This window comes from Sminthopsis crassicaudata, chromosome 3 (assembly GCF_048593235.1).
Source record: "Sminthopsis crassicaudata isolate SCR6 chromosome 3, ASM4859323v1, whole genome shotgun sequence".
NCBI lineage: Eukaryota > Metazoa > Chordata > Mammalia > Dasyuromorphia > Dasyuridae > Sminthopsis > Sminthopsis crassicaudata.
The window spans coordinates 546,161,290-546,188,448 of NC_133619.1; the positions used below are offsets into that span (position 1 = coordinate 546,161,290).

Here is a 27,159-nt window from a genome sequence, read left to right on the forward strand (position 1 = left end):
GACTGTCAACAAGAAAAATATAGACTAAAACATTTTAATTTTTTAAAATAGATTGGGATATGTACTTAAGATTTCTTCTTAGCTCCTGGGACATCAAAAGAAATGACTTCTCAATGGAAGAGTTACTTATCCTAGAGGAAAGAAACATGAATACATAAGTAAATATCTTGCTGGGAGAGATGAACCGAATTTTGTTCCATCATACTTTGAGGCAATTCTTATTTTTATTCCTAATAAATGACAACTAGAGTCAGATAATAGGAACCATGCTCAATGAGCAATTTTACTATCTTGTGAATTAAACTACATGTGAAATAAACTACATAAGGACATAATAATAAAAAAGACAAGTGTAGCTAAATTGTTTTCATTTGATAATCCAAATATGTTTAAAAGCTATACTTTTGCTACACTGCTTCTAAATTATTATTTTTAATAAACAAGGTGTATGATCAATGTTACGAAAAGTGTATTGATTTTTTTCCCCAAAAGGACAAACAATAGAACAGAAGAATAGCAGAAAAATAAGATCCCAAGTTAAAAGTTTGCTGGGTATCTAAATTTCAACATATAAACTCAAAGACCTGTGCATTTTTAGCTACTAAAGATATGAAATCTAAATAAAATCTCAACTAACAGTAGTTACAGAAAAACCTTCCTTTAATTATCTAGGTTCTACATATAAAAGACTTCTGATTACTCAAGTTCTTGGCTCCTCTTGGCTATTCCTTCTCCTACTTGTGTTAGGTTGATGATATTGAGAGTTAATCTCAATTCATGTCTATTTGACAGCTTTGATTAAAGAAAAAAAAATATATTTTTTTAATTGTAGGAAGGATTTTTCATAGTAGTATAGGGAAAATGCTATATAACGAGTTAATAAAATCCATTCACCAAAAAAGATGATTTTACATTTTTTGTGGATTTCATCTCTCTATTGCCCCCATTATCACTTATGATGAAATACATATTTGGCATAGTCAGAGTTTTTGTAGACAAAATTCATTTGTGTTTTGGATGACAGGGATAAAGATATTTAATAAATCTTATTAGAATTAATTTAAAATTATTCTTACATTTACTTATAAAGACATAAACATAAAAAATTATTTATATATTGAATGTTTTTCTCCTAGTTTAAACAAATCATTCATAGACATTTTCAAAGAGAATTATTCATCTTAAAACTTTTTATTTTCCTAAAACATTGAAGTAATACTTTCCATACTGTAAAATGGAATAAACCAAATTAAGAAAGGAAAGATGGTAAATGATTGTTGATAAATTAGAGATCCAAGTAATCAATAGTGGCTGAACTTATATTTGGGTAACTTTTTTTTAGATCTCAAGAGATTTTCTTGAGGAAGCTAAGAGTTAATCTAGATTCCTTACCCTAGCCTCTCTCTAGTCCTGAAAAGTAGGTTATGTAATTTCCATGTGGATTCCATGATCTGGAACTAAGGGGAAATACAAGAAACTCACTAGCTCAACAATGGGTCAGTTCTTCTTGGACTTCTGTAACTCTAGATGCTGGATCACTTGCCTTTAATCCTAATTAACCAGTTTTTTGAATTGGGTTTACACTATTCTGCTTGGTATCCCAGATCTTCATGAATTGGATTTCTTGATCCTAAAGTCCAAGCTGGGTTCCTTCTACTTGCCAGTAGGCTTCCTGGATAATAAATGTCTACCTAATTGGATATGATATGATTAGAGATTTAGAACTACAAAACACCTTGGAATTCAATCCTTTAATTTTACTTAATTTAATTTTAATTTTATTTATCTCCCATAGTTAATTGACTTGTACAAGGTCTGGGCTGGGGCTGACCTAGGCTAGGCTAGTCTTCTTATAGCTTAGGTTTGATTGTAAAATACCTTTAATTGATACTACTGAGTAAAATTGAGTTATTTTTATTTAATTAGCAAGATTTAATAAGCATCAGAGAACCTCTGAAGTTCCTAGTAGCTATGTACTTAAGGAGTAACATCATTATTTTAAGCCTTTAAGTCTATTGAGCCAACTAACACTCACAGATAATTTTAAAGGAAAAATTAATTTAATTTGCTTTGGGAGGCAGAGTTAGGCTATTGCTCCTACCAGAGAAGTGCTATGTGGCAGAGCTGGAATTAGAACTCAGTTCCTCTTCCCTATGAAATACTTTAAGTAGAATAATATTGACCCAATTAATCAATAACCTATTATTCCATCTGTGCCTCTATTGAGTTTCCCCAATGCCTTTGGATAGGTACTTCAGATCTTTAAATTGTTTAGGGCTCAATTAGCATTTGAGCACCCCATTTGGATTCATTTTCTGGTTCTGGTCTCACATCTCCATGTGGTCCGTCCTAGATTCCTAGACTTCCCTGCCTTGTTCCAGCACATGTAGATCATGGGCCTTTGTTAAATCTTATAAATATGCTTAGATTATAAATTCTGATAGTTCCTCTTTGGCCTATACAACTGTCACTAAAATTCATTCCTGAAAAAGTCAGGAATGAATAAGATACTGCCCCTAATTTCACAGCCAGAGAGAGAATTCTATATTTGGTCCAGCAATTTCCACAGTTGCCTTACTGCCATCATTGTGGCACAATAAATACTCATTCTTTTGTGGTACAATGATAGTTATTTGTAATAAAATCAGGATAGTCTTTGCCTCTACTACTTTCTACACTGTATTTTCTATCCTTGCTTCCACTAGGTTCTATGATCATAGGTATCTAGCAATCTGAAGGAAATAGGGGATCTTCCTTTATTAGGACTCTGATGCTGTTTCAGAAATCACATTTGAAAGAAAATAATGAATATAACTTAATATAAATTTCTATTGCATCAAGATGCTAAACTGGTAAACTGCTATATTTTGAACACCAAATTAAAATAGATAAAACTAAATACTTCTTAATTAATGGAAACAATGGGAAAAATTGATTCAAAGCTATCCTAATTAGTTCATAATCAAACATGCTTTTTTTTTCATATGAGCTAGAATATCATGTATATCTTACTTCTTATTCCTCCATGTCTGGAATAGTATTTAGGTTGTGGAAGCAAACTGTTTTTGTTCTGTGATCCTGGCTTCAAGGTTCCCACGGAGAAGTTCCTTTTAATGCTCCAGATCCCTTCCAGAGCTACTGTCAATATTTTTAAAAACAATAAAATGACTTATTTAGCTTGTTTTGCTTTCTAGTCTAAATAATAATAATAAAAACCCCAATAACTTCTTACTGTTTTCAGAAATTTTTTAGTTTATTGCTAAGTTTATTGGTTTCCTTGTTAAGTCAAGCAAATAAAGTTATTTTCATTTAACAAGCTCTTATTAAATATTTTCAAAAAAATTAGTTAATTTCCCTTGCCTGTAAATAAGTTTGGATAAAAATCAAAATAAAAACATACAGGACAAAATTTGGTGATAAATATAATGGAGCAAAAAGTAGTATGGGATAGTGGATAAGAGAACAATTTACTGTGAGAGTTAGGAGTACTTGGGTCCAAGGCCTGCCCAAGGACATACTGTTTTATGAGCTGCCTATGATATAACCTGGTGCTCCAAATAGTTCTCTAGGAGTAGAGTTTCTCATCTGCTTTGATTAAGGTGGTTTCCCTACTAAAAATTCCTCCCACCAAGGAAATTATAGTTCTGGACCAATAAATATGTAGAGCTAACTGGTGTATCTAACACTATTAAATTATATTAAGTGAAACCTCAGGCAGAACATATGTGTTCATAGAATTCTCCTAAGATTCAAATTTCTGTGACCATCTAACTTTAACATAGAATGCTTGGAGGTAATTTTTGGAATTATTTCATTCGGTCAACCTTCTCTGTGATTTATTTCCTGGAAGCAGGATTTGCAAAATGAGTGATCTGGCCAAATGTGACCATGCCCAGTTCTCCCAATGAATCTAAGAATCTTTACAAATCTTTAAATTGATAGAAGTAAAAAAAAACTCTAGATTTTATGATTGGATCTTGGCCTCTACTTTAAAATAATTGTAGCAAGCATGTTTGAAAAGTAGTGCTTACAATATATGGAGATACAAATTAATATGTAAAACTCACAGGTTTAGCCAAGTGCTGCAATTCAATAAATATAATTTAATAATCTGCTCATGAAGCTGGCACTAACTTAAAGGAGCAGTCTTAAGCCTTTTTTAAAAATAGTATTTTATTATTCCAAGTTCTCAATAGTATTTTATGTTACCAATACATGTAAAAATAGTTTTCACCATTCATTTCTGTAAGATTTTGTGTTGCAAAATTTTTCTCCCTTTTTCCCTCAACACCCCTCCCAAAGAGGGTAAGTAATCTGACATAGGTTAAACATATACAATATATTTCCATATTTGTCATGTGAAAAGAAATCTGTCTAAAAAGTCTTAAAGTCAAAAAGGGCTTATGGGTGTCCACTTCTGTGGAAAGCAAGGAGTTATAGGCATATGCAAAGAAACATAAGTTGTTTGTTTCTGGAGTTATAACTATAGTCCTAAATAAATATTCTTCATAAGGCCAAGGCAGCAATCTTGCTCCTCATGGTCTCTAAAATGTCTTCATGGTGTCAAGAATGTTTTCATCATCAGTCAATCAATTAATCATTTATTTGTTAAGTACTTCCAATGGGGTTAGACACTGTGCCAAGTTCTGGGTAATATAGCGAAACCACTTCTGTTCATAGGAGCTCAAATTCTATTGAAGCAAACTGCATGGACACATATACCCCCAAATAGGGAAGATGGAGGTGTTAGCAGCTGGGGATGCAGAAGGGCAGATGTGGGAGATGGCATCTAAGCCAAGCTTTGAAGGAAGCTACGGTTTTTAGGAGGCAGAGGTGAGAAGGAAGTACTATGGGCATGGAAACCAAGAGCTGCATGGGAAGCACGGCAGGTAGGGATTGTGAGTAAAGAGCAGCAAGGTTACTAGCTTGGCAGGCAGTAGAAGGGGTGAAGAAGAGTAATCTAGAGTACAGCAGGAAAGGAAGGTTGGGAATTAGTTGTAAGGGCCCAAATAAAGGGATTTGTGTTTGATCCTAGAGGTAATAGGGGACCTTTAGGTTTTACTAAAGAGAGAGTACTATGGTTCCTCCTATAATACATCACTTTCTAGCTCCAGGACTTGGATCAAACCACTTAATTTCTCTGAACCCCAGTCACAAAACAAAGATAATAATAGTTACAACTATTGTCTACCTCACAGGTTGTGAGGAAAATATTTTGTTAACTGTGAAGCACTATGGGAAAGTAGATAATCATAATACATTACTATATCCAGTCACTGACATGTCATTTACTTAAGACACTAAGAAGGGGAATCAGTGGTGTACATTGCTTTTACAAAACCAAACTCCTTGCAGTTTTTATTCATTCCTTGACTTGTGAATGAAATGTCTGCAAGCAGAATCCTCCCTTAGCTATCTAACAAGACAGGTTTTTAGTTCTTTTCCTAAAACAGTTTCAAGGAAACTGACTCCACAGTCTCCTTCTGTAAAGGTCTTACAATGTGTAAGTTGTTCCTCATATCTAACCCTAAATCTCTTTCTGCAATACAAGCCAATTTCCTTTTCCTCTGTCCTGCCAGGAGGTAGAAAATTGCTAATCACTACCCTTCAGAGAATGGGCCTTCATTTTCAGCCAATCAGTCCACAAACATTTATTAAGGGCCTATTGTAACAGACACAGTCAGAAGTAATAAAGAAGATTGAGGTTAAAGTGTGGAGCTAGCCTAATTAGGCCAGCAATTGTAAAATGTCTACATTTGATCCTCACAACAATACTGGGAGATGGGTTCTATTATCATCATCTTTATTTTATAAGTGAGGAAACTGAGGCAAACAGGGTAAAGTGACTTGCCCAAGGTCATACAACTATTAAGAGTTTGAGGCCAGGTTGAACTTAGGAAGATGAATCTTCCTGACTCCAGGCCCAGGACTCTATCTACCTAGCTTCCTAAGTTGTTTCACTCATCTCCAACTTTCATAACCCTAGCTGAGGTTTTCTTGGTCAAAATACTGAAATGGTTTTCCATTTCTCCTGCTCATTTTACAAATGGGTTTAAGTGACACGTAATAATTGTCTAAAGTTGGATTCAAATTCAGGTCCCCCAAGACCAGCCTGCTATCTACAGTGTCACCTAGCTTCCTAATGCTAGGAGTAACAGAGGAAATAGATTTAGGGAAGCCCTACACAGTGTGAAGGAACAAAGGGTCAGTTTAAAAAAGTATAGGACAGAATAATGTACACAGCTTGATACAGCAGAATGGACAATTCTGGAGTCAAGGGAATCTGAATTCAAACTCCACCCTGACACTATTTGTATAATATTGGGCAACTTGATGGTTTTGATTTTCTCATCTATGAAACCAAGAATTTGGACTAGATGGCCTTTAAGGTTCCTCTTAGCTCTAGATGGATGGGATTACATCTAAGCAGCAGATCTTCTCATCCCTGTATCTCCCCAGAATTAGACAAGATGCTTTGCACAAGGTAGATCCCTAAAACCTGTTTAAAGTGCATTAGATGGAGTACATTTGCAATGCAGGTTAATTCATTTGTACTCTATTAAGCTTAGTTACAATAGCTGCCTCTGAATATATTCTAAGTGTAATGAATATTAATACAAATGCACAGGAGTACATAGAATACAAATAATATAAAAGCAAACAAGAATTGATCCAAGGCCTCTAGTGCCCTGTTTAGGAAATGGGTAGTTTTGACACAAGAAAGCTCATTTAGCTTGTTTGTAAAGTTATGGAAGATGTTTCTTCGTATCTGAGCAGGTCTGAAAGCACAGATTCTCTCTTTGTGACTTCTGTTTCCTTAATAGGTGAGTAAGCATAGCTTTTCCAGTTCAAAAAGAAAGCATCAGGGACATAGTGCAGGAGACAAGCAGGCTGAATATAAGGGTTATAATACAGAGAGTCCAAATAATATTATCTCCATCTTGCAGATAAGTAAGGGGAAGATTGGGGAAGATTAGAGAGATTCCAGAGATGGGGGAGATTAAGTGACTGCTTATAGAGCTATCTGCAGTTAATAAGTGGCAGAACCAGTCCTTCTGACCTAACTTTAGGACTCTTTTCTCTGTGAATTCAAGAAGAGCTTGAACAAGTAAGGTCAATATGAGAAGGAAGGTAAGGGTCAGGAATCAGAGGCTTTTACTGAGCCTTGGAATCAAATGTGATTCCTCATCTTTTTATTTTGCTTTCTAGTACTACATTTCTTACATATCTTGAACTACCTGAGTTACCAACTCAGTTTTTCTACCTGAGACTCCTAGAAAAGTGTATTTGATTTTGTGAAAAAGACAAGAATGATCATATATTCTTATTTTAGTTTCCTGCATATCATCTCTGGCCTATAAAATTGACTAATAGATGCATTAAAAAGTTTAGAACAGTAGATTATATACTTTCCTAATATAAATGTGGTCTATAAGCTGATTTTTGTAAGCCTAAAAAAAGTATAATTAAAAAATAAATAATATACATACATATACATGCTTATATATACATGCTTACATATATGCATACACACAAACACATGAATTTGTCCTCAGAGACTTTTTGGCTTGACAGTTATGCTGACATAACTTTGATGGAGAAGTACTCTTAATTTTTCTGTTTGCATGAAGAAGGATATTGAACATGTAACTGGGGAAAATAAAAAATATTTTTTAAAAAAGATATTAACATATTACATTTTAAAAATATATATCGTTTCTTTGGGACACCCAAATATTAAATTTTTTCAATTCTTTACTTTTTTCAAGAAAAGTTTGTCAAATACCTGCTCTGTCCTGGGAGTTGGGTGGAGGAAAGAGTTTAGATAAACTATTTCGGCCCTCTAAGGTATGGCCCAAGAGGGACAGAAGGCCCCTATCTACACGATAAGTATCTTGGAGATAAATGTCCTGCTGGGGAAAGGGCTGTGAGCTGGCCTCTCTCTAAATGCGCCTAGTGGGAATTAAATGCATGGACATGCTCCTCTAGGAGCTGGTATTCAAGGCAGTTACCAATGTAGAGACAATTAGCTGGTTAGCCACTTTAGTCATGCCAGGGTTCCTCCCAACAGCAGGCCTGTACAGCTTGTCTCAGTAGTCTCTAAGGGTTCCCCTTCTTGTCCTTTGCTTGAAAGAATGGTTTATTCTTAGGTTCATTCCAATTATTTCCTCTATCCCTTTGCACAATGAAGCCAGTCAGTAAGCATTTATTAAACGTTCACTCTATGCCACTGTGCTAAGCACTGGGGATACAAAGAAGGATAAAAGACAGATCTTGCCCTTAACAAGCTCATAGTCTAATGGGAGAGAAAACAGGCAAAAAAAATTGTATACATTGGATAAAAATTGGAAAAAAATTAAAAAAAAATACTCAATAGATGAAAGGCACTAGAAATAAGCGGGATTGGGACAGGTTTTCTGTCAAAGGTAGGATTTTAGCTGGAGCTTGAAGGCAGGGAAGCCAGGTGACAAAAATGAGGAGGGAGAGAATTCCAAGAAACAGTGAAAATGCCTGAAGTCAGGAGATGCAGTACCTTGCCAGAGGAGATGCAAGAGTATGGATGGATGGAATCAGTGTCATGGGACACAGGAGTCCCTGACTGGAGGAAAATGGGGGTGGGGTCCAGTCCAGAGACTGGAAAGGAAGGGAGGGAGAATGGGACTTAGGTTATGAAGGGCCCTTGAAGTACAAATAGAGGTTTTATACTTGAACATTCTCACCAAAGCAAAATGCCAGTCCTGTACTATTCTACCTTCTCTTTAAGACTTTCCAATCTGGGGCAGAAATAACTGTTTTGTCTAGGAGATTAATCTTACCCAGAGTCCCTACCTGCTTTGCTCACAATGCAGAGAATTAAGATTAGTTGGTCTTTCTCTTGGGACAACCTTGATGCAAGGCTCTAGGCTGATGTATTGAAGTTTTAGACATTATTTCCGTGAGTCAGATTTAAATCAGGCCCTTCAACCTAAGCTTCGACAGAGGCAGGCAGGGTTCAGATGCCTTACAACCTAAATACCAACTCTGATCATTCCTCAAACTGCCAGATCTGAGAACCTTGCTTGCCCAGGTGATGAGTTTTTTTGGTTGTTGTTGTTATACCAGACCTCCAACCACAAGTTCATTGATTTAGTAATAAACTTTTCAAATTCATCGCAAAAGGTATCAAGTTATCTGAGATATGTTATGAGCAAGAGAATTAATTCAGGATTAGTTGTGCCTCAGTTTCCCTAATTGTTCTGCCTCAGTTCCTTGAATTGTTCTGCCTCAATCCTCCTGGTTGCAACACCCCTTCCTGACCATTAGGATTGAGATAATTAGGATTGTAGAGATCTGGCATTCCAAAAGATAAGACTTCAGATGTCCTACCTCAGATACCTAATTGGCATCCTCTCCCTCTATCTCTCCAGATTTCCTGTCACTAGTCGGACACCTCCTTAATTCCCAATTAGTAAGAATTTATGGTCCTACCTTCCAATCTGCCAGAACTGGATTGATGGTCCCTTCTTGGAAATTCCCACTCACCAAAGTTTGGACTCTACCCCCCCCCCTGCCTTTGTCTATCCTAATAGCTTAAGAGTCACATATATATATATATTTCATTGGAATCTCACATTCCTTGCTGCTGCTGAAGCCAAGACTGCTGCTGAATGCTTTGAGACATTAGCCCTAGGACCAAAATGGATCCTTTGGTCCCAGAAAATCTTTCTCTCAGAAATCCAAATAAAATATTAAAAACTCTCTAATCTCTATCTTGCCTCAGTTTCTCTGGCATAACAGATTTATGGTCTCATTATTTGAATACAAACCACTATCTCTGTGAGTAAAGCAGGTCTGGAATCGGTCAGTTGGAAGACTCCTCCCTTCTTTCCCTTACTCTCCTTCCTCTACCCCTTCTCTCTCCCTCCTTCCCACCATCCCTTATCATCCTCTTTCCTTTCTTTCCTTCCTTTACTCCCTCTCTCCTTCCTTTCATTTCTTCTTTCTTTTCTCCCTTCCTTTTTTCCCTCCCTCCTTTTCCTCTTTTCCTTGCTCCTTTTCTCTCTCCCTCCCTCCCTTCCTTTCTTCCCTTTCTCTCCTTTTCTCCCTCCCTTTTCTTCCTTCCTCCCTCCTTCCCTCTTCTCTCCTTCCTTTCTTCTTTTCCTCCCTTCCTTCCTTCCTTTTCTCTTTCCTTCCCTCCACATAGAATACCATATCCTTATCTACAGATGCTCTTAAAAGCAATTTTTTTCTCTTTTGCACCTCCGAGCCCTCCCAACATATCTTGGAGCTTACTGGCTAGATTTCTTTCTTAAGGACCAGGTCTTAAACCAAAACCAAGCTGATTCTAATTGGCCACCAATGGATCTTAGGCCATGCCCCATTTTGTCATTGTTTGCGTCCTGATTGACTCAGGTTGAATGTTAATAGCAGTCATTTCAGTTTTGTGCAGAAACCCTGAGGGACTTCCCCTCCCAGGTTCATTCATTCATTCATTTGGACTAGATGAAAAAGGAAATTCTTTTCCTCAATTGCAATTTTGTAAAGTTCTGTTGTCTCTAAATTGCAATTGTTCTCTGGGAGCAGGATTTCTTGGGGCGCTTCTGGGGAGGCAGCCTTAATTTTACTTCCAGTACCAGTAATCCCGAAATGCAGCCAGGAGTTAAAGTCCAGATCCTATATTGTGTCCTTCAATCAGAATGTCTCCAGCCAGCTTCTGTCTCTAGCTCCCTCTGAATCCAAAGCCTGCAGCCAGCACGAAGGTAGATGTAGGAATGAATCAGACTGTGCCTCCCAGAGTGTGGGATTGTGGGTTTCTCAAAAGTCAATTCTAGTTGTGAATCTCCCAGAAGTCCATGAGCAGGCTTTTCCTTTAGACTTGTGAATCTGCTCTTGTCCAAGTGTCCCCAGCCAGCACCACAGTAGAATCTCAAATGTCCTCTCCTTCCTGAACCCTGGCTCCTTATATCCTCCCCGAGAATGGGCTTGTAGGACTCCTTACAGAACCAATGAAGGAGCTCCTTTAAAGGTGTTAACTCCCTCAATGGTTTGTACTCCTTTAAAGGTGTAAACTCTGAGTTAGAGAATTGTTAAGCACCAGACAATTTAGCACCTAGCAAGAATCCTAACACAATTTAGTCTTAATCATTGAATGGGTATTGTGTTATTCAAAATGAAACCCCTTGAAGACCTTAGCTTAAAAAGGCCAATCCAGGGATCATCTCCAGTCCTCTTGATCTATATTTTGTCATTGGACCTCTAGAGGCTCTGAAGGGGAAAGTGAGGCAGATTTTAGTGGGGACCCCAAAACTCAAAATCCTTGAAGGAGAAAATCTTCAACCCTGCCTCAGTGAGGGACCGCCCCAGGGAATCAGATAAAGTGGTTTACCTAGGCGGGGCTGGTTGAGTCTAGAGCTAGAGAATTCCAACCCTATTCAAATATGGATGTTCCATTCAATTCAACTCAAGCTGTACTCAGCCCCATCAAGAGCAACCCCCAGCTCATAGCCAACTTGAGCTGTCCCAGCCCCTACTAAGACATTCAATATAAAAGAGACAAACTAAAACCCTCTCTTTGCAGAGGTTCCAAACATGCCAGCTCCATGCTTGGCATGCCAAGGAGCCTCTGTCCACTGGAATATTCTTTCCAGTGCCATCCTCTCTTTACTCTCACCTATTTCCTAACCAGACTTCATGCCTCTCTGTCAGGATTTCTGATTTTACTTCCAAACCCCATAATAAACCCTTTTATAAATCTAGGTTTTCAGGTCTGTAAATTCTTTTACAGAGAACCTCTGCACCGCCAGAAGGGAGTCTCCCAAACTCCCTAGCCTTGTGCCGAATCCCAAGGAGTTGCAGGGGAGCCAAACCTCTCCCTGAACCCCAAACCTGCCACTAAACCTTATTATTTAACTCCCTGACCACCATAAACCCTAAATCTAAACTTTATCAAGATGACCTTGCACAGTCCTCCCTCACTTAAATCCGATTCATTTGTATGTCAAGTCATCATTTCCTGAATATCAGGAAGTGTATCGTGGTCCTCTTTGAGAAGGAAGGACAAACAACAATTCTCTTCACTAATACATACATAGCAACTGCTCAATAACTCAGTAGTTGATCTTTGAGAATTGTTATTTATGGCCAAACAATTTAATTCTTGGGCTCTACCTGGTGATGAACCTCTCCTCCAAGCTGAGTTAAACTAGATCTTGTATGATAAACATAAAGAATATCATGATCCCATAACTAAGGCCTTTCTAGTTTGGCAGAATCTGTCCCCAGACCTTGTGGTCCCCTGGCAAAGCCTTTGAGAATCCAGAACCCATGCCAAAATAAAGCAATAAAGGAAGAAAGCTTGACCATAGAACAAGAGAAAAGCCAGTCTAAAAGTATGGAAAATAAGAATTTTTTAATCCTCATTTTTAAGACATTTATTAGTTTCATAATAATTAACTTGGCAGGAACTAGTGGGGGGGGAGGGAAGAAGCTTAGAAACTTAAGTTTAAATGAGTTGGCAATCTGTACTGATGGGGAGTTTCCAAAGGAAATCCCCCACATGAAATCATACATTAGGACTAGAGGAAAATAGGGAGGGCAGAGGGATGGAAGGAAAAATGGAGAGAAAGAAAATAACCATACCCCTAAAGTTCTATATGAAAATTTAGAAACTTCAGACATCTTAGTAATGAAGAATCCTTTGATTCCAAAGTCAACGTTTAATATTATCTTTATACCATGGAGACAAAGTGTTTAGGAAGAAAGTATTTCAGGAATATTGGAATCTACCAAATTCTTCCTTATTCTTAGAATCCCATGTATTGTTCTGGTTAAGATTTTCATTTCAAAAAATCTGATCATAAGATTATATTTCTTTTTCAGGATGATGAAACTTACTATCAAATTAATATCATAAATGGATACATAACACAGTCTTACCTCTTTGGCCTCTCTCTACTCACTTTCCTGTCAATTTTGCAATCCTTATCTCCATTATCAGTGCCTTCTCTTTTCCATTCAATCATGATGACTGACCCACTACAAATTTACATTATCTAATATCAATTGAGTCTTCAATATAGCATAATAATCCTTTTATTTCTTAAAATTAATTCTCAAAAAAAAAAAGATGAGAGTGAATGTGTGAATGTGGATGGAAGCCTACTTATTTTTACCTTTTTTTTTTTTTTCCCCTTTTTGGTCTTTTTTTTCTTGCACTATATGACAAATATGGAAATACATTTAAAAGGGTTTTATATCAGATTGCTTGCAGCCCTGGGAATGGGGGAAATGAGGGAGGGAGAAAAATTTGGAACACAAAGTCTTTTTCTGGAATATCATTCATGCTTACTTGCCTAGTGGCATATCTTCCCAAATGCTCTGCCCTAGACTCTCCTCTTTTTCCTCCTCTGTGCCCTCTTTTGTTCTGATCCTATTCATTAGATCCTATGGATTTTATGTAAACTGTGTCCCCTTTAATATTTGTGAGGGAGAAGTGTTGGAAAGGAATCTGTGGGGGAAGGGTGATTTGGGTTCTCAAACCTTCCTCACCTCTAGGAAGGGCATATCCTTCTGTCCATAAAGGAAATTCCCAAGTAATCTCATTCAATTTTGAATTGAACTGAATTGAAAATCAGTCTCAGATTCATCTGGAATTGGCCCCTGGCTTGAGGGCAAATATCAAAGCAGCCCCGTTATATCTAGCAATGTATGCCCAGAAATTTCACAGAAGTCCTAATAGGATTTTGTCTACTGATGAAGATATTTTCTTCTCAATGTAAACCCATCTTTGGAATAGTCCTAACAGGACCTTGCCCACTAAGAAAGCTGTCTTCTTACAATAAATAAACCCATTCTTTACCACAAACCTCTTGCCTGTATTTATTGGAGTTTGCAAATTCTTTCACAAAACCTGTGCGACTGGCTATGGGGATCCATTCCACTGCTGTTAGGGGATCTCTTACCCTTAATTCTCGTACCTGATCAGTTTCAGTTTTCATATCTATGCAAAAGGAGTTGACAATCCAATATCTAATACCAATCTTTAGTACCACATCACTAGCTGCTGATTAGATATGTCCAGCTAGAAGTCTCCCCTAGTCATCTCAAACTTTACATGTCTAAAATGGAACTCATTACCTTTCCCATTCATTATCCATTCTTTTTCCTTCAGAATTGCTTATTTCTGCTGAGGATACTAAAAACCTTCCACTCACCCAGGTTTATAACTGTGGAGTCATCTTCAATTCTTCCTTATCGCTGACTTCCAATCCTGTTAGCTGTTAAATTTTCCTTCACAATTGATTTGGCATCTATCTCCTTTTCTTTACTTACATGGCTACCACCCACATTCAGACTCATCACCTCTTGCATAAACTTTCTAATAGCCTTCTAATTATACTCCTGGCTTGTAGCTCATCTTCTACACAATCACCAAAACAACTAAAAAGCACAGTTGACTGTCATTTCATTCCCAAGAATTTTTGAGGTTCTTAATTTTCTCTTAGATAAAATACAAAATTTTAGCATAACTTTTAGGTTTATTTCATGCTATCCCCTTCATGTACACTATGCTTAGTACAAACTGTCTCCTTGTTGCTTCCCAAACTCAGCTTACCACATCTGACCTCCATGCCTTTCCTCTGTCTTCCTCTAGGCTTGGAATGTATTTTCTCCTATTTCCATTTCTTAGAATCCTCAGTTCCCTTCAAGGCCCTGATCAAGTGACATCTTCTAAGAGAATCGCTTTGTTTTCACATTTACTCTTGCTAACTATTTCCTCTTCCTGTATTCTATTCTCTCTTCACCCTATCTCTCCTCAAAAGCATTTTGCTTCTGACTACCCTCCTCTCTCTCTCTCCCTTCTCTCCCCCAATCTGCCTCCGTTCAATCAGCACCCTACCCTCATCCCCATTCCTTTATCTTCCTTAGAGAGTAAGATAGATTTCTATCCAATTGAGTGTTTGTTATTTGTTGATATATTTATATGTCTGTGTATATATATCTGTGTGTACATATCATGTATATGATATATACATAAAAAATGTATACATTAACACTCACCCACAGACTCACACACATGTACATATATCCATAGGCACACATATATAAATCTAGGCTTGGCATTCCTAATCAGCTGAGGTTCACTCAGTCTTCCCAGATTCAGACCCCACAAAACAGTCCAGGAGGTGAAAATTTCTGTGGTTCTGGCTTGTAAAGGGCTGAAACTCTGAGTTGATGCATTGAGATCGGATAACCAAGCACTTAAAGCTAATTACCTATTGGACAATACTCTATTAGCATATGCTTGGAAAATGGCCTTTCCAACTATTTTGTGCTGGTTCAGTCTTTTGGTGTATACAGAGAATTGTGGGGAGGACAAGACAGAGTTACCTTGGGTGATAGAAAAAAAGGAGAAGAGAGGTCGTGCAGATCCTGCTTCGATCCATTTCACTTCTACCCTTAAAGACCAAGAATAAAGACCAAGGACTTTTGCTTATCCTGACTCCAGCTTGATTCTAAGGCATCCAGGGTGCTAACTCAGTCTTCTCACTGGCTGAGGCTCCAGTCACACCCAGCTAGCCCCAATGATGGGAGTAAAACTACTTGATTTGAGACAGCCCTGTAAATTTATGTAAAATCACCAACAAAATGTATATAACAAACCCAAATGGTCTTGCATCCTCTGGAGACAGGATTGTCTTAGACTCGTGCATAAAATGGGTCTTCAGAAAATGCCTCCTTTGATATACAAACCCAAATGGACTAAAATAAATGCTTGGAGGAAGTCTAACAGGACTTTAATTTTTAGACTCATGTATGAAATGGGTTTTCAGAAAATGTCTCTTGGCAGATCTCTTCTCTCTTGAGAAGGAGATATGTCCACCAAGGAAGTGTCTCTTGGTGTTTTCTTTAACAATAAAAGCTTTTTACCATACATAACTCTATCCTTTAGGTTTAGCGAAATTCCTTTACTGTGAACTTGCGCCTTGGCGAATAAGGAAACTCCACCCATTCCTGCCTAACCTCTTCTTCAGCCCTAATCACCCGACTCCCCATTTGGTGTTTCTCTGGAGCTAGCCTGGAGTGACAAGGGTTGGGTCTGTCTTTGAATCTTCTTGAGTTGTTCCAGGAGGACTCCAGTTCTGCCCCAAATCGTCTTTGTACTTTATTAGTCATTCAAATTTGTTCTGTTTGTGAGGGAAATCTAGAGAGCTTGACATTTACTAACTACACAATCTTCCCTTAATCCTTCCCTGTTGTTTCCTTTTTGAGACAATTCTGATAAGAGTAAGATTCCCTGATTGCCTTTCCTCTCTCTCCTCTTCCCCCCTTCACTGTAAAAGCTTTTTCTTGCCTCTTTTCTCCTTTTATATGCGATAATTAAGGGAATCATTTTGTAAACTTTTTAGCTATTTTTTAGTGTGGAACAGTGCATGTGGAGGCACATGGTCTGTATTCACATTTCTACCTTTTCATTATTGGTGGGAATTTAAGAGTCATTGGCTTTTCACTGATTCATATGTATAATGAAGATAGTTGAACCAGATGACTTCTAAATTTCCTTCCAGGTCTATTCCTCCACCCCTTGTATAAAGCAGCTATTTAAATGTTGTATTTTCCAGGAGGATTTGTTTTTCATTTTGTTTTTATATCCAAAATTCAAAGTGCACTGATTAAGTCAGGGGTTTTCAAACTATGGCCGGCAGGCCTGATGAGGCCGGCTAAGGACATTTATGAGACCTGCCAGATTATGGCAAATGGGCTGAGGGGCGGAGACAGAGTGTGAGTTTTTGTTTTTACTACAGTCCGGCCCTCCAACAGTCTGAGGGACAGTGAACTGGCCCCTATTTAAAAAGTTTGAGGACTACTGGATTAAGCCCTTAACAAATATTTGTGGGATTAATTTAGGTTAGACTGGAGACAGATATAAACTATTTTTTTCACACAAACTAGCCTACCTAAAGAATTTACAAAATTCTTTATGTACTAATCATTAAGTGATGGAAAAGATACAAGTACCTCTATAGTAGTCTAGTGGTACTTTTGAACTGGGGTAGCTAGGGACACAGTGGACAATGGTATGAGACCTGGAGTCAGGAAAAATTATCTCCCCAAGTTCAAATTTGGTCTCAAGCATTTATTAGTTGTATGATTACTCTAGGCAAGTCACTTAACTCTGCTTTAGGTTCCTCTTTAGTAAAATGACCTCCACTCCATTATCTCTGCCAAGAAAACCCCACAAAGAGTCAGACAAAACTGAATAGCAACAACAATATAGATCAATGTGATTAATATTGGCTTTCATGGTCCTTTCTTCCTTGGTCTGTTTTAATCCTAAGCCTGTCCCTTGTTTGGCCTTCTTTGTCTTGTTATGGCTCTTTGGATTCTGACTCCTTGACTCAGATCTTCACCTACTTTCTCTCCATGTTCTGGGAGATAGGGTTTGTGTATTCCATAACCTCTCAGAAACTGCAGATAATTTTACCTTTGCAGTTGCTTTGAAAACACATTTTGTGCGACCTCTAGTGGGTATTAATATGTAAGTATTCATCATTAACTTCATTGATAGATAAATTCTTGGAAAATGTGTACAAATTGAAATTTTATAAATTTTTATAAATTGAATAATGTTGCCCCATTGATTCACATGATAATTTGAGAGCTGTTTTTCTACTAAAAGTTTGGAGTTCAAGATATAAACTTTTTAACAACGTACATGAAATAGAGAAATAACTTTCCTAAAAAAACTAACAATAACATTGTAAATCAAAGACTATACTGAGTACTGAGCAGTGGAGGGCAATGTAAAAGCAGATGTTCAAATAATATCAATGTTTCAAAATAACAGATAGAAAAATAATGTATATTTCCAGTTAATTAAAAATGTTTAAAATTTTCATAAAAATGATTTTGAAATGTAAGGGAAAAAGTGTTACCATTTAACAGACTTTTGAAATATAAAGAACACATAGGCTTTTGTTTGGTTATTTAAACTCAATTATTGTGGGAAGATTGTAGTTCATCTGGAAAAACCTAAAACAAAGACCCTTTCCCCCCAAAGCAAAAACACTATCTTCAATTGGAGGGCTTAGTTTTCCTTTCCTAAATATACACTATTAGGTATAGACTTTACCTGTAGAAGGATTTTTGATGTGACATTCATCTCTTTGAATAAAAAGTTCTTCTTCGAGCACTTCCTTAATTCTCTTATGTGGCTCACAATATAGGAATTTTTTCCCTATTAAGACATTAACAAGATAGGTTATTTATTATTAAAAGCAGAATTTTTCCCTATTAAGACATTAACAAGATAGGTTATTTATTATTAAAAGCAAAAAATGCAGTAGTTAACTGTCCAATAATTTTACATATTCATCCAATAAAACTTTAAAAAGCTACATCTCCCATCTGCATGTAAATAGTGAATAATTTATCCTAGAATCTCACATTTCTTGTATTGTGATTGTTAAATCACAGAAACACTTATTTTCATTATGGTTAGTGAACATTATATATAGCCTTAGATAAATTGCTGCTGTATATTAAACCTACCAAGACTACCACCTAATTTTTTCAGAATTTTGAGAGCATAATAGCAAAAGAGTAGTGCAAATCATATTTGGGGACAGAAAACTCTAGTTTGTCTGAAGCCCAGAGGTTGTAGGGAAGGAAGAAATATGACATAACACTAGAAAGGTGGGTGGAAACAGTGTGGAGGAGCAAGAATGCCATACAGAGGAGTCTGAACTTAATTCAGTAGACAATAAGGAACCACAGAAATTTTCTTAGCAGAAAAGTGACATGAATAAGTCTATGTGCAAAGAATAATCCAGCAGTGGTAGGAAAATGGATTAGAATAGGAAAAAAGTAGAAGACTTATTCTAAAAGAAAATAAGCATTTATCAAGTCCTCCTGAAGATCTGGAAAATCTGCTCTTCTTTTGTACCAGAGAAGAAGTCTGAATTATTATGGAGTTTCTAAACTTATTCTGAGTCATCTTTGGCCTTCATGTTTCATCTGTGGCTTCTACAAAATTCCTCCCAAAATCTCATTTAATTTCTTATGGCAATCTATGATATATTGAAATTGTGATAAGGAAAGTTACAATGTGGAAGGAATAACTGTACCAGTCACTGTGCTAAATACTATACAAATATTATCTCATTTAATTTTTATTAACATCCCTAAGAGGTAAGTGCTCTTGTTATCCACAATCCTCAAGAAACTGAGGCAGGCAGGTTAATTGATTTTCCCAAAGTCATATAGCTAGTAAATATCTGAAGTCACATTTGAACTCCGGTGTTCCTGACTCCAGATTCCAGACCAATTCTCTATCCACTGTACAATCTACCTGTCTTAGATGCCCATTGAGGACTTATATTAGTTATTACAGTCAATTACAGAGATGGACTTGAAAGATGATAGAGACAGAGGATGAAATATGTTGCCATAGACTGAATTGATTTGCCATACACTTAAAATTTTAAAACATAAAACTTTGAAGTCCAAAATAGAAATGAATTTTTTAATATCATATGTGAAATAGAGAAACAACTTTCCTAACAAAACTAACAATACTGTAGCTGAAAAACTCACTCATAGAAATGAGTGAGATTACCAAAGAAAGGAATATTAGATAGAAAAAATCAAGGACAGACCCTTAGAAGATGAGGGCCCTATACTGAAGGGGCAGAGAATAAGTGTTCAAGAGGCAGGAGGAAAGGTAGGATGACAGTGTCTCTGAGGTCAAAAGAAGAAAAAACAATCAGGAAGATGGAGTTGTCAGTAATGTAAAAGCTGAAAATTCAAGAAGGATTAAGATGTGGCATAGTAGAGTAGTAGATAATCAGGAAGACCTATGTTCAAATCCTACTTCAGTCATTATCTGTGTGATCTCTTTGTGCTACAGTTTCCTCATCTGCAAAATGAGGAAATATTAAAAAAAATGTAGAATGAGATTCAATGGTCTCTCAAGGGTCACTTCCAGTTTTAAATCTATAATCCTATGATCCCAACACTGAAAAAAAAAGTCATTAAATATGACCTTAAGAGAAAACAGTTTCTATACTAATGTAATAGAGTAGCCAGGCTAAAGCTAAAATTCAAGCTGCGATGAAGAGAGCAGGAAAGCAAGTAAATGGAGACATCAAAGTTAGACAACTATTTCCTCAAGTTTAATAGTGATGATGAGGAAAGAGCTGCGACAGTATCTAAATAGATGGGTCAAAGGAAGGCTTTTTTTTTTTAAAGTATTATAGAGACCTGAGTTTGTGTAGTAATAATATGTCCAGGAGTCAGTGGAAGGGAAGAGATGACATGTATGAGAAAGAAGTAATGACTTCTGGAAGAAGATCTGGAGGAGATAAAAAAGATTGAGATCAAAGGGAAAGGTGGAAAAATTAGATCTGATGTTGAATGACACCTCCTTCTCTTTGGCCTGAGGGAAAGGGAGAGAAAGTGAAGGAGGGTACTGATAAATTTTGAGGATTTAAGTTGGGAAAATGAGAGAATTGGTTTTGGATAACCTAAATTTTTTCAAAGAAGTTGAAGGAGAGGTCATCCATTGTAAATGTGGGTTCTGGGGTACAGCTGGATATTAGAAGAAAGAAGAAAAGGTTTGGAACAATCTTTGTTGGGAATAAGATAGGATTTCATCAGTATGGAAAACAAGGATTGTTAAGTAGCATCTGTTAATATACCATTAATTTTTAAAGGGTGAAATTATATATCTTTTCTGTCTTTTTTCAACAGCCCTGGATCAGAGACCTTAGCACTTAGATATTTTTAAATGCTTCAATAATTTAAGGATTCAAAAATTCATCAATGTGATTCCCTTCCCTACTGCTCCATTTCAAAGTCTATGTCTTGGTAGTTAGTCTTTATGAGTTGAAGTGGGCAAAAGAATTTATTGCTTGGTACCCAGTTTTTTGGTGATGAGCCTTTCTGAGATCAGCTAGTCCCCAGTCAAATAGTATGTCTATGGGAAAGAAGAACTCAAAGCTCTTATTTATAATGTATTTTTGTTTTAATATGAGAATTTTCAGTTGCTCAGGAAATATTATGATAAAGAAGATAAAAGAAAATGTAACAGCCCCTGTTCAAGAAGGGTTGTTAGAAAAAGCAAAGGATGGAGGAAAAAAGGGTTGTTAGAAAAAGCAAAAGGGTTGAGGGTGGAGAAAAAGCAAAGTTTCTATTTATTCTCTGCCAAGAAAAAATGATCTTTGAATCCTGATCAAATCCTATTTCATTCTCTAGAAATATTGTTCCAAACTTTTTCTACTTTCTTCTAAGCCAACTTATAGTAGACAGTCTCACATTTTAGTAAATGAAAATGCATTGAAACCTCCAGGTTTTCTGACTAATAGTTTGTAGGCTATTCCCTCTTTTTGAAAATTGAATCATTTTCTTTACCCCCGTTCTGGAATACTTCTGTTTCTCAAGACCTTTCAAAACTCACTAACAATGATCCATTCTTTCAGTGTCCTAGGAGGAAGTCACCAAGGACAGCTTGATGCTGTATTATTATCTCTCTGCTAATCTTGAATCTCAGGTTCTTTCCTTTACTTGGCCATCTTAGCTCTGCCCAGCTAAAGCATTTACTTTCTTTTTAAAATCTTTTCTTGCAAAGCTTGAATCTCAGCTTCTTAATGATCATTTTAAGTCCTTCTCAGCTCAAAGTTCATTTTTGACTAATAGAAGCAAAATAAGTCTTAAGCAACTCTGCCTTCTGTCTATTCTTGAATATCTTTCAATCGACTTTAAACAATTATGATTTCTTTGATCCTCTTTTTTCCCCTCATACTTCATCTCCTAAGTAGTTGAAAGTCTTCATGTTGGGATGAAAATACAGATGGATAAAAGAAAAGGAAAGGATGATCACTTAGGATCACCATAAGTAACTCAAGATCAAGTAAATAGCAAACCATATTTTCTTGTCAAGACCACTAGCTCAAGACAATCTCACAGTCAAGAATTTTAATTTGATATTCTGGAGAGCAGTTTGGAACTATGCTCAAAGGTCTATCAAACTGTGCATACCCTTTGATCCAGCAGTGTCTCTACTAGGCCAAAGAGATCAGTACCTACATGTGCAAAAATGTTTGTAAGCATTTGTTTGTAATTTGTAGTGGCAAGAAACTAGAAACTAAGTGGATGTCCAAAAGGTGGGGAATGGCTAAATAAGTCATGGTATATAAATATTATTGTTCTATAAGAAACTATTAGCAGGATGATTTCAGAGAGACCTGGGAAGACTTACATGTACTGACACTGAGTGGAGCAAGCAAAACCAAAAGAACATTGTTCATGACAACAAAATTATGTGATGATCAACTGTGATGAATTTGGCTCTTCTCAACAGTGAGGTGATTCAAAGTGATTCCACTAGACTGTGATGGAAAATTCCATCTGCCTTAAACCAAAGGTGTTCTAAGCACCAGAATCATTTAAAAATGTAATTAGGAAATATTTAACAAAAGGAATAAAAAACCCAATAAACCACAGATAGTGTTAAAATGTAGTTTTCTGAGTCAAAATGTATGACTTGGAGGGATCCTTATATATACATATATGTATATGTATATATTTCAGCTTTTCCCCACTGCTTTCAACAAATCTAAGCTGTTCCCTTGCACAAATGCCCACTTTTAATGCAAATTTTCTCCAAGTAATGCTCTATATCATAATCTTGCTGTAATCTCTTTGGAATAAAAGTTGCATTTGATAGAAAAATCAATAGAGAGGCCATGGCAGGTCATAAAATAATTTCAATGATAATCTATGTGCAAAAAGTAAAGCAATGGATACTACCTAGGAAATATGTGAACTGAAGAAGTGGCTGAATCATTAGTAATTAGGGATAATAGAAGATTGAGTGGAAATCCAAATTCTAAATTTATAGTTTTAGAAAAAGATTGACAGCTAGGTGGCCCCGTAATAGAGTGCTGGGAGTGCAGTCTTCTTCCTGAGTTCAAATATGGCTTCAGATAGTCACTAGCTGCATGTGAACCTAGGGCAAGTCACTTTACCTGGTATGATTCAGTTTCTTCATCTGCAAAATGAGGGAAATGGTAAATCACTCCAGCATCCTTGCCAAAAAAAGCAAAAACTCCAGCCTACTGGGGTTATGAAGAATTGCATAAGACTAGGAAATGACTTAACTACAACCAAAAAAGATCTCTAGCACCTTATATCTGGGGATCTCTGAAAGAAGGATTGTACATAATGAGAAGGCATGTATATATGTATGGTGATCTGGCCTTTTGGTGGAACAGCATGTCAATGAGATTATAGTTCCATTGAAATATTAATGTAATATTAAGGGGAGATGCAAGAGAAAGTGGAAAGGTAGATGACATGTGGTTTATTGTAGGCTCTGTCACTAACTATTTATGTAACACAAGAAAAATAATTTAATTTCTATGATTGGCCATGATGGTCTCTAAATGTAATTTCTAGAGTTCCTAGAATTTTAATGTTCTCAGAGAATGTGACTTTCACTGTACTCTGAACTAGAATACTATGTTTAGTTTTGAGTCCACAGAGGCAGTATTATATAGTGGAAAAATTAAAAAAAATTCTTTGTAATCTGGAAAAATTCAGGCAATACATGGGTTATCATCTCTCTAGGGTAATGCAACCAGAATGATAAGGTTCTTCAAAACACTGCTATTCTAAACATCAGTGAAAAGAGACAGAAATGTTTACCCACAAGAAGAAAGTGTCACCATATATTTTTCAAGATTTAAGAATATTAGTCTTATGGAAACCAATTGCTAACAATTATTATAGGATTTTAAAATCTCCTCTAGTTCAAGAGATTCTCCAGTTTATTTTATTGATTGGAAACTGAATGGCTTGCTTGATTAAGAAGATGTATATTTAGGGATAGCTAGAGAGCGAAGTAGATAAAGTACCAACCCTGAACTCAGGAGGACCTGAGTTCAAATATGACCTCAGACACTTCCCAGCTGTGAGACCCTGGGCAAGTCACTTAACTCCAATTGCCTCAGGGGGAAAAAAGGCTCAATTACTGGATATCTTCAAGAAGAGGATAGATGATCAATTATTGGTGAATGACATTGCCAAGCCTTGGGAGATAGAACAGACAAGATCTGAAGTCCCTTTAGCAATCCCTTCTAACTCTAATTTTAGGATTCCAGTTAAGGGGCAGCTAGATGGTACAGTAGATAAAACATGGGTCCTCGAGTCAGTCAGGAGGCCCTGAGTTAAAATCCAACCTCAGATGCTTAATTACTTCCTAATTGTGTGACTCAGAGCAAATCACTTAACCCTCTCAAAAATAAATAAATAAAAAGATTAGGATTCCATACAGTAGAGATACTGACATTGCAGTGAGTGAGTGAAGGGGACCTCTAATCTAAAGTAACTTCTGAACTAAGGTTCTGTGATTCTAAGAGTGAAGCATATAGCTAGAAATAAGTGAATTTCAGGACTGTGTTTGCAGATGAGTATTATCATTTACAAAATAGATTTCTCTTAGACCTCTTATAATAATTACAATTTTATATGTTATGCATGCAATTCAATTGGAAAGTATTTATTAAGTATCTACTATGTGCAAAACACCATATTAAAATGAGGATCAAAAGACAAATCTGAAAATTTGGTCGATATGTGATAAGATAGACATTCAAGTTAAAAGGAAAATATTTTCATTTTCATTTCATTTCTGTCACTCTTAGATGCTCAAAGGAACATTTTTTTCCTGTCCCTTTGAAGAAATATGTTGAAAACCATTTTTTATTAAGTGTCATCTCTTTTTACAGATTAATATAATTGAAAATTTGATTTGATTTATAGAATATACATAACATCTACTAAAGTGTGATGGGAGGGAGTTTTTATTTTTTTAAGTTTAAGGAGAAAGTTAATGAAAAATGAATTGGCTTCAACTCCCTTGGAAAAAATTTCAATAATAATACAGTTCCTTTTTTAAAAAAACATTTCTTTTTGAAGTACCTTCACAAGTCTATATTGCATTAATTCACTTTACTGTCAGAAATATGCCAAGAGGCAGTTCCTCCATTAACACAGCAAAGTTTGGTGACTTTTCCCAAGATCACATAGCTAGTTAGTTGCAAAGTCCAGACAGCCAAGTCTAAAAGTTCCTACCACGACAGCCTGCTACTATCCAACAGTTTAAAAGATTTAAACTTTTATATTCCTTCTAAGGACTTATGGTATTGTATGATAATTTTAGCAAACAAAATATTTAATAATCTGAAGAAAATTTTAAGTGACACAAATGCATAATATTTTTCACTTGAATCTAATCGGTGGACCCACACTCTATCTAATGAGGTTGTTTAATAGAAGAACTATTATTAGACCTAATAGGGCTAGCAAAGGTTCTCATGATTATTCAGTGATTTGTTCTGACTCTGATGAAGTCTCAGGAGGGCATGTGGTCTGTCACCAAGGCAGAGTGGTTGCTGAAGCATTGGATGCAGAGGGACAAAGAATCTCTAGAGGGGCAATCAAGCAAAGTATTTAGAAAACCTGGAAACCTGCTGTGTTCCTCTTTGGACTATTGCTTCACTCTTATCATTTCTAAGCATGCATTGATTGCCTATAGAGAAGTAGGTACTGCAAAATAACTGTAGATCAAGAAATAATATATTATTGTAGATCCAAATTGGACTGGGGCCAAATCCTGCATCTGGGAAACAAACCTTTGGTTTTGACCATCAGACGATCTTGCTTTGATAAGATGAACGCTGAAACAATGCTTTATCAGAGTACTGACAATATTTATACAACTAAGGGGTTCTGACAAGGCTTCAATTACAAACGCTAAAAATCCGCACGGGGCTGGCTTGGGGAAGTCTGACCTTGGTGCCTTTTAGACCCAAGCAAGAAGTCCTGGTTCTGCCATGTCCTCTTATAGTCGTGCTGGGGAAGGGACTATAGATGGAGAGGATCTTGCAGAACAGTTCAATCCCCTCGTTTTACAAATGAAAAAAACAGGCTTCAGAGATGGCATTTGACTTGCCCACGGCAAGAGAATACTGGGTTAATTTTTGGCTCTGACACTAGCTGTGTGACTCTGGGCAAATCCCTTCACCTCTCGTGGATCTCAGTTTACGCATCTGTAAAATGAGGCTTTTAAACTAGATGTCCTCCTCACAGCTCCTTTCAGTCTAAATCTATGATCCTTGGAGCCTGAGTAGGCAACAAAGCTACTTGTTCTATTTCCCACCTCCCAAGTATTCGGACTCCAAATCCAGAACTTTCAGAACATGGCATTGGGATGCCTCAGTTTCCTCTTCTGTACAATAAGGAGGCGGCGGAGACACTCTCCGGGGATCCTGCCAGTTTCCGACACTCCGTGATGCCGGGAGGTCCTAGCCATACACCAGAGCAGATTAAGTAGAGCCCTCCGGTTTCCGGGGGACAAGAGGGAGGTTCTTATTCCCCTCCCCGCCCCGCCTGCCCAATAGAGCCCTGGGTTGGAGAGGGTCCTTACTCACAAGGTTTGCCGCGCTCCGGGTGACACCCGCTGCTCAGCTCTCCGCAGACCGCGCACGCGACCCCGGCCGGCTGTGGGGGCTGCGGCCGCTGTTCCCGGTCCGCCTCCTTGTCCTGGTCCTCGTTTTCGTCCTCATCCTCGTCCTCGTCTTCGTCCTCGTCCTCGTCCTCGTCCTCGTTCTCCTCCCGCATCACTGTGGCCGCCGCCGCCGCAGCTGTCCCCACCGTGGCTTCAGTTCCCCTCATGTCGCCGAGGGTCCTCACCTCCGCCGCGTCTGAACTATTCTCGCAGCACCACTCCGGCCGAGCAAAGCGGGAGGCGTCCCCGGTTGCCATGGAGACGGCGGAATCCTCCCCGCCCAGCTGGTTGCCAAGGGAATGAAGCACCTTAACCGCCGAGAGCGCGGGCCCCCAGGCGGGAAAAGAACCGAACCCCGGGGCTTCCGGAGTGGGAGGGGTGAGGAGGGGAGCAGAAGGCGTACCACGTGATCCAGCTCGTTCTTGGAGCCCACCTGGACGCCCTGGGACACTACCGGGAGCCGGGCTGGACTGGCATGGCATGCTGTTGGCTTGATTGCCTCAGCATAAGTGTTAGCTTTGTGCCCACTGTGGTTGTTCTTCCTGTTAGCGGTGCATTAGATGGACAAATCCCGAAGATCTCAGCTTCCTAGAAGACCATCTCCAGAAAGT

General features: G+C 37.4%; 1 protein-coding gene across 3 annotated transcripts; it reads right to left on the bottom strand.

Moving 5' to 3' along the window:
- Positions 1 to 18: 18 nt before the first annotated feature.
- C3H11orf97 (chromosome 3 C11orf97 homolog) lies at positions 19 to 27,159 on the bottom strand. 3 transcript variants are annotated; one of them, XM_074304494.1, is made up of 4 exons: positions 26,472 to 27,157; positions 18,113 to 18,217; positions 3,013 to 3,135; positions 19 to 131 (listed from the first exon to the last, which is right to left on the bottom strand). In XM_074304494.1, the coding sequence occupies exons 1-4, from the start codon at positions 27,028 to 27,030 to the stop codon at positions 127 to 129; spliced, it is 792 nt and encodes a 263-aa protein (XP_074160595.1). In that variant the 5' UTR covers positions 27,031 to 27,157; the 3' UTR covers positions 19 to 126. The 3 variants fall into 3 exon arrangements, with proteins under 3 accessions (XP_074160595.1, XP_074160593.1, XP_074160596.1); XM_074304492.1 differs by having other exon boundaries at positions 3,013 to 3,138; XM_074304495.1 differs by lacking the exon at positions 18,113 to 18,217 and having other exon boundaries at positions 3,013 to 3,138; positions 26,472 to 27,159.

What these genes read in the sequence shown, in the direction of transcription:
- C3H11orf97 (XM_074304492.1), bottom strand. Translation starts at nt 27,030, where the DNA reads ATGCCATGCCAGTCCAGCCCGGCTCCCGGTAGTGTCCCAGGGCGTCCA. An exon ending in CCCGGAGCGCGGCAAACCTT is followed by an intron (nt 18,218 to 26,471) that starts GTGAGTAAGGAC and finishes ATGTCTTAATAG; the next exon opens with GGAAAAAATTCCTATATTGT. An exon ending in CATCAAAAATCCTTCTACAG is followed by an intron (nt 3,139 to 18,112) that starts GTAAAGTCTATA and finishes AAATATTGACAG; the next exon opens with TAGCTCTGGAAGGGATCTGG.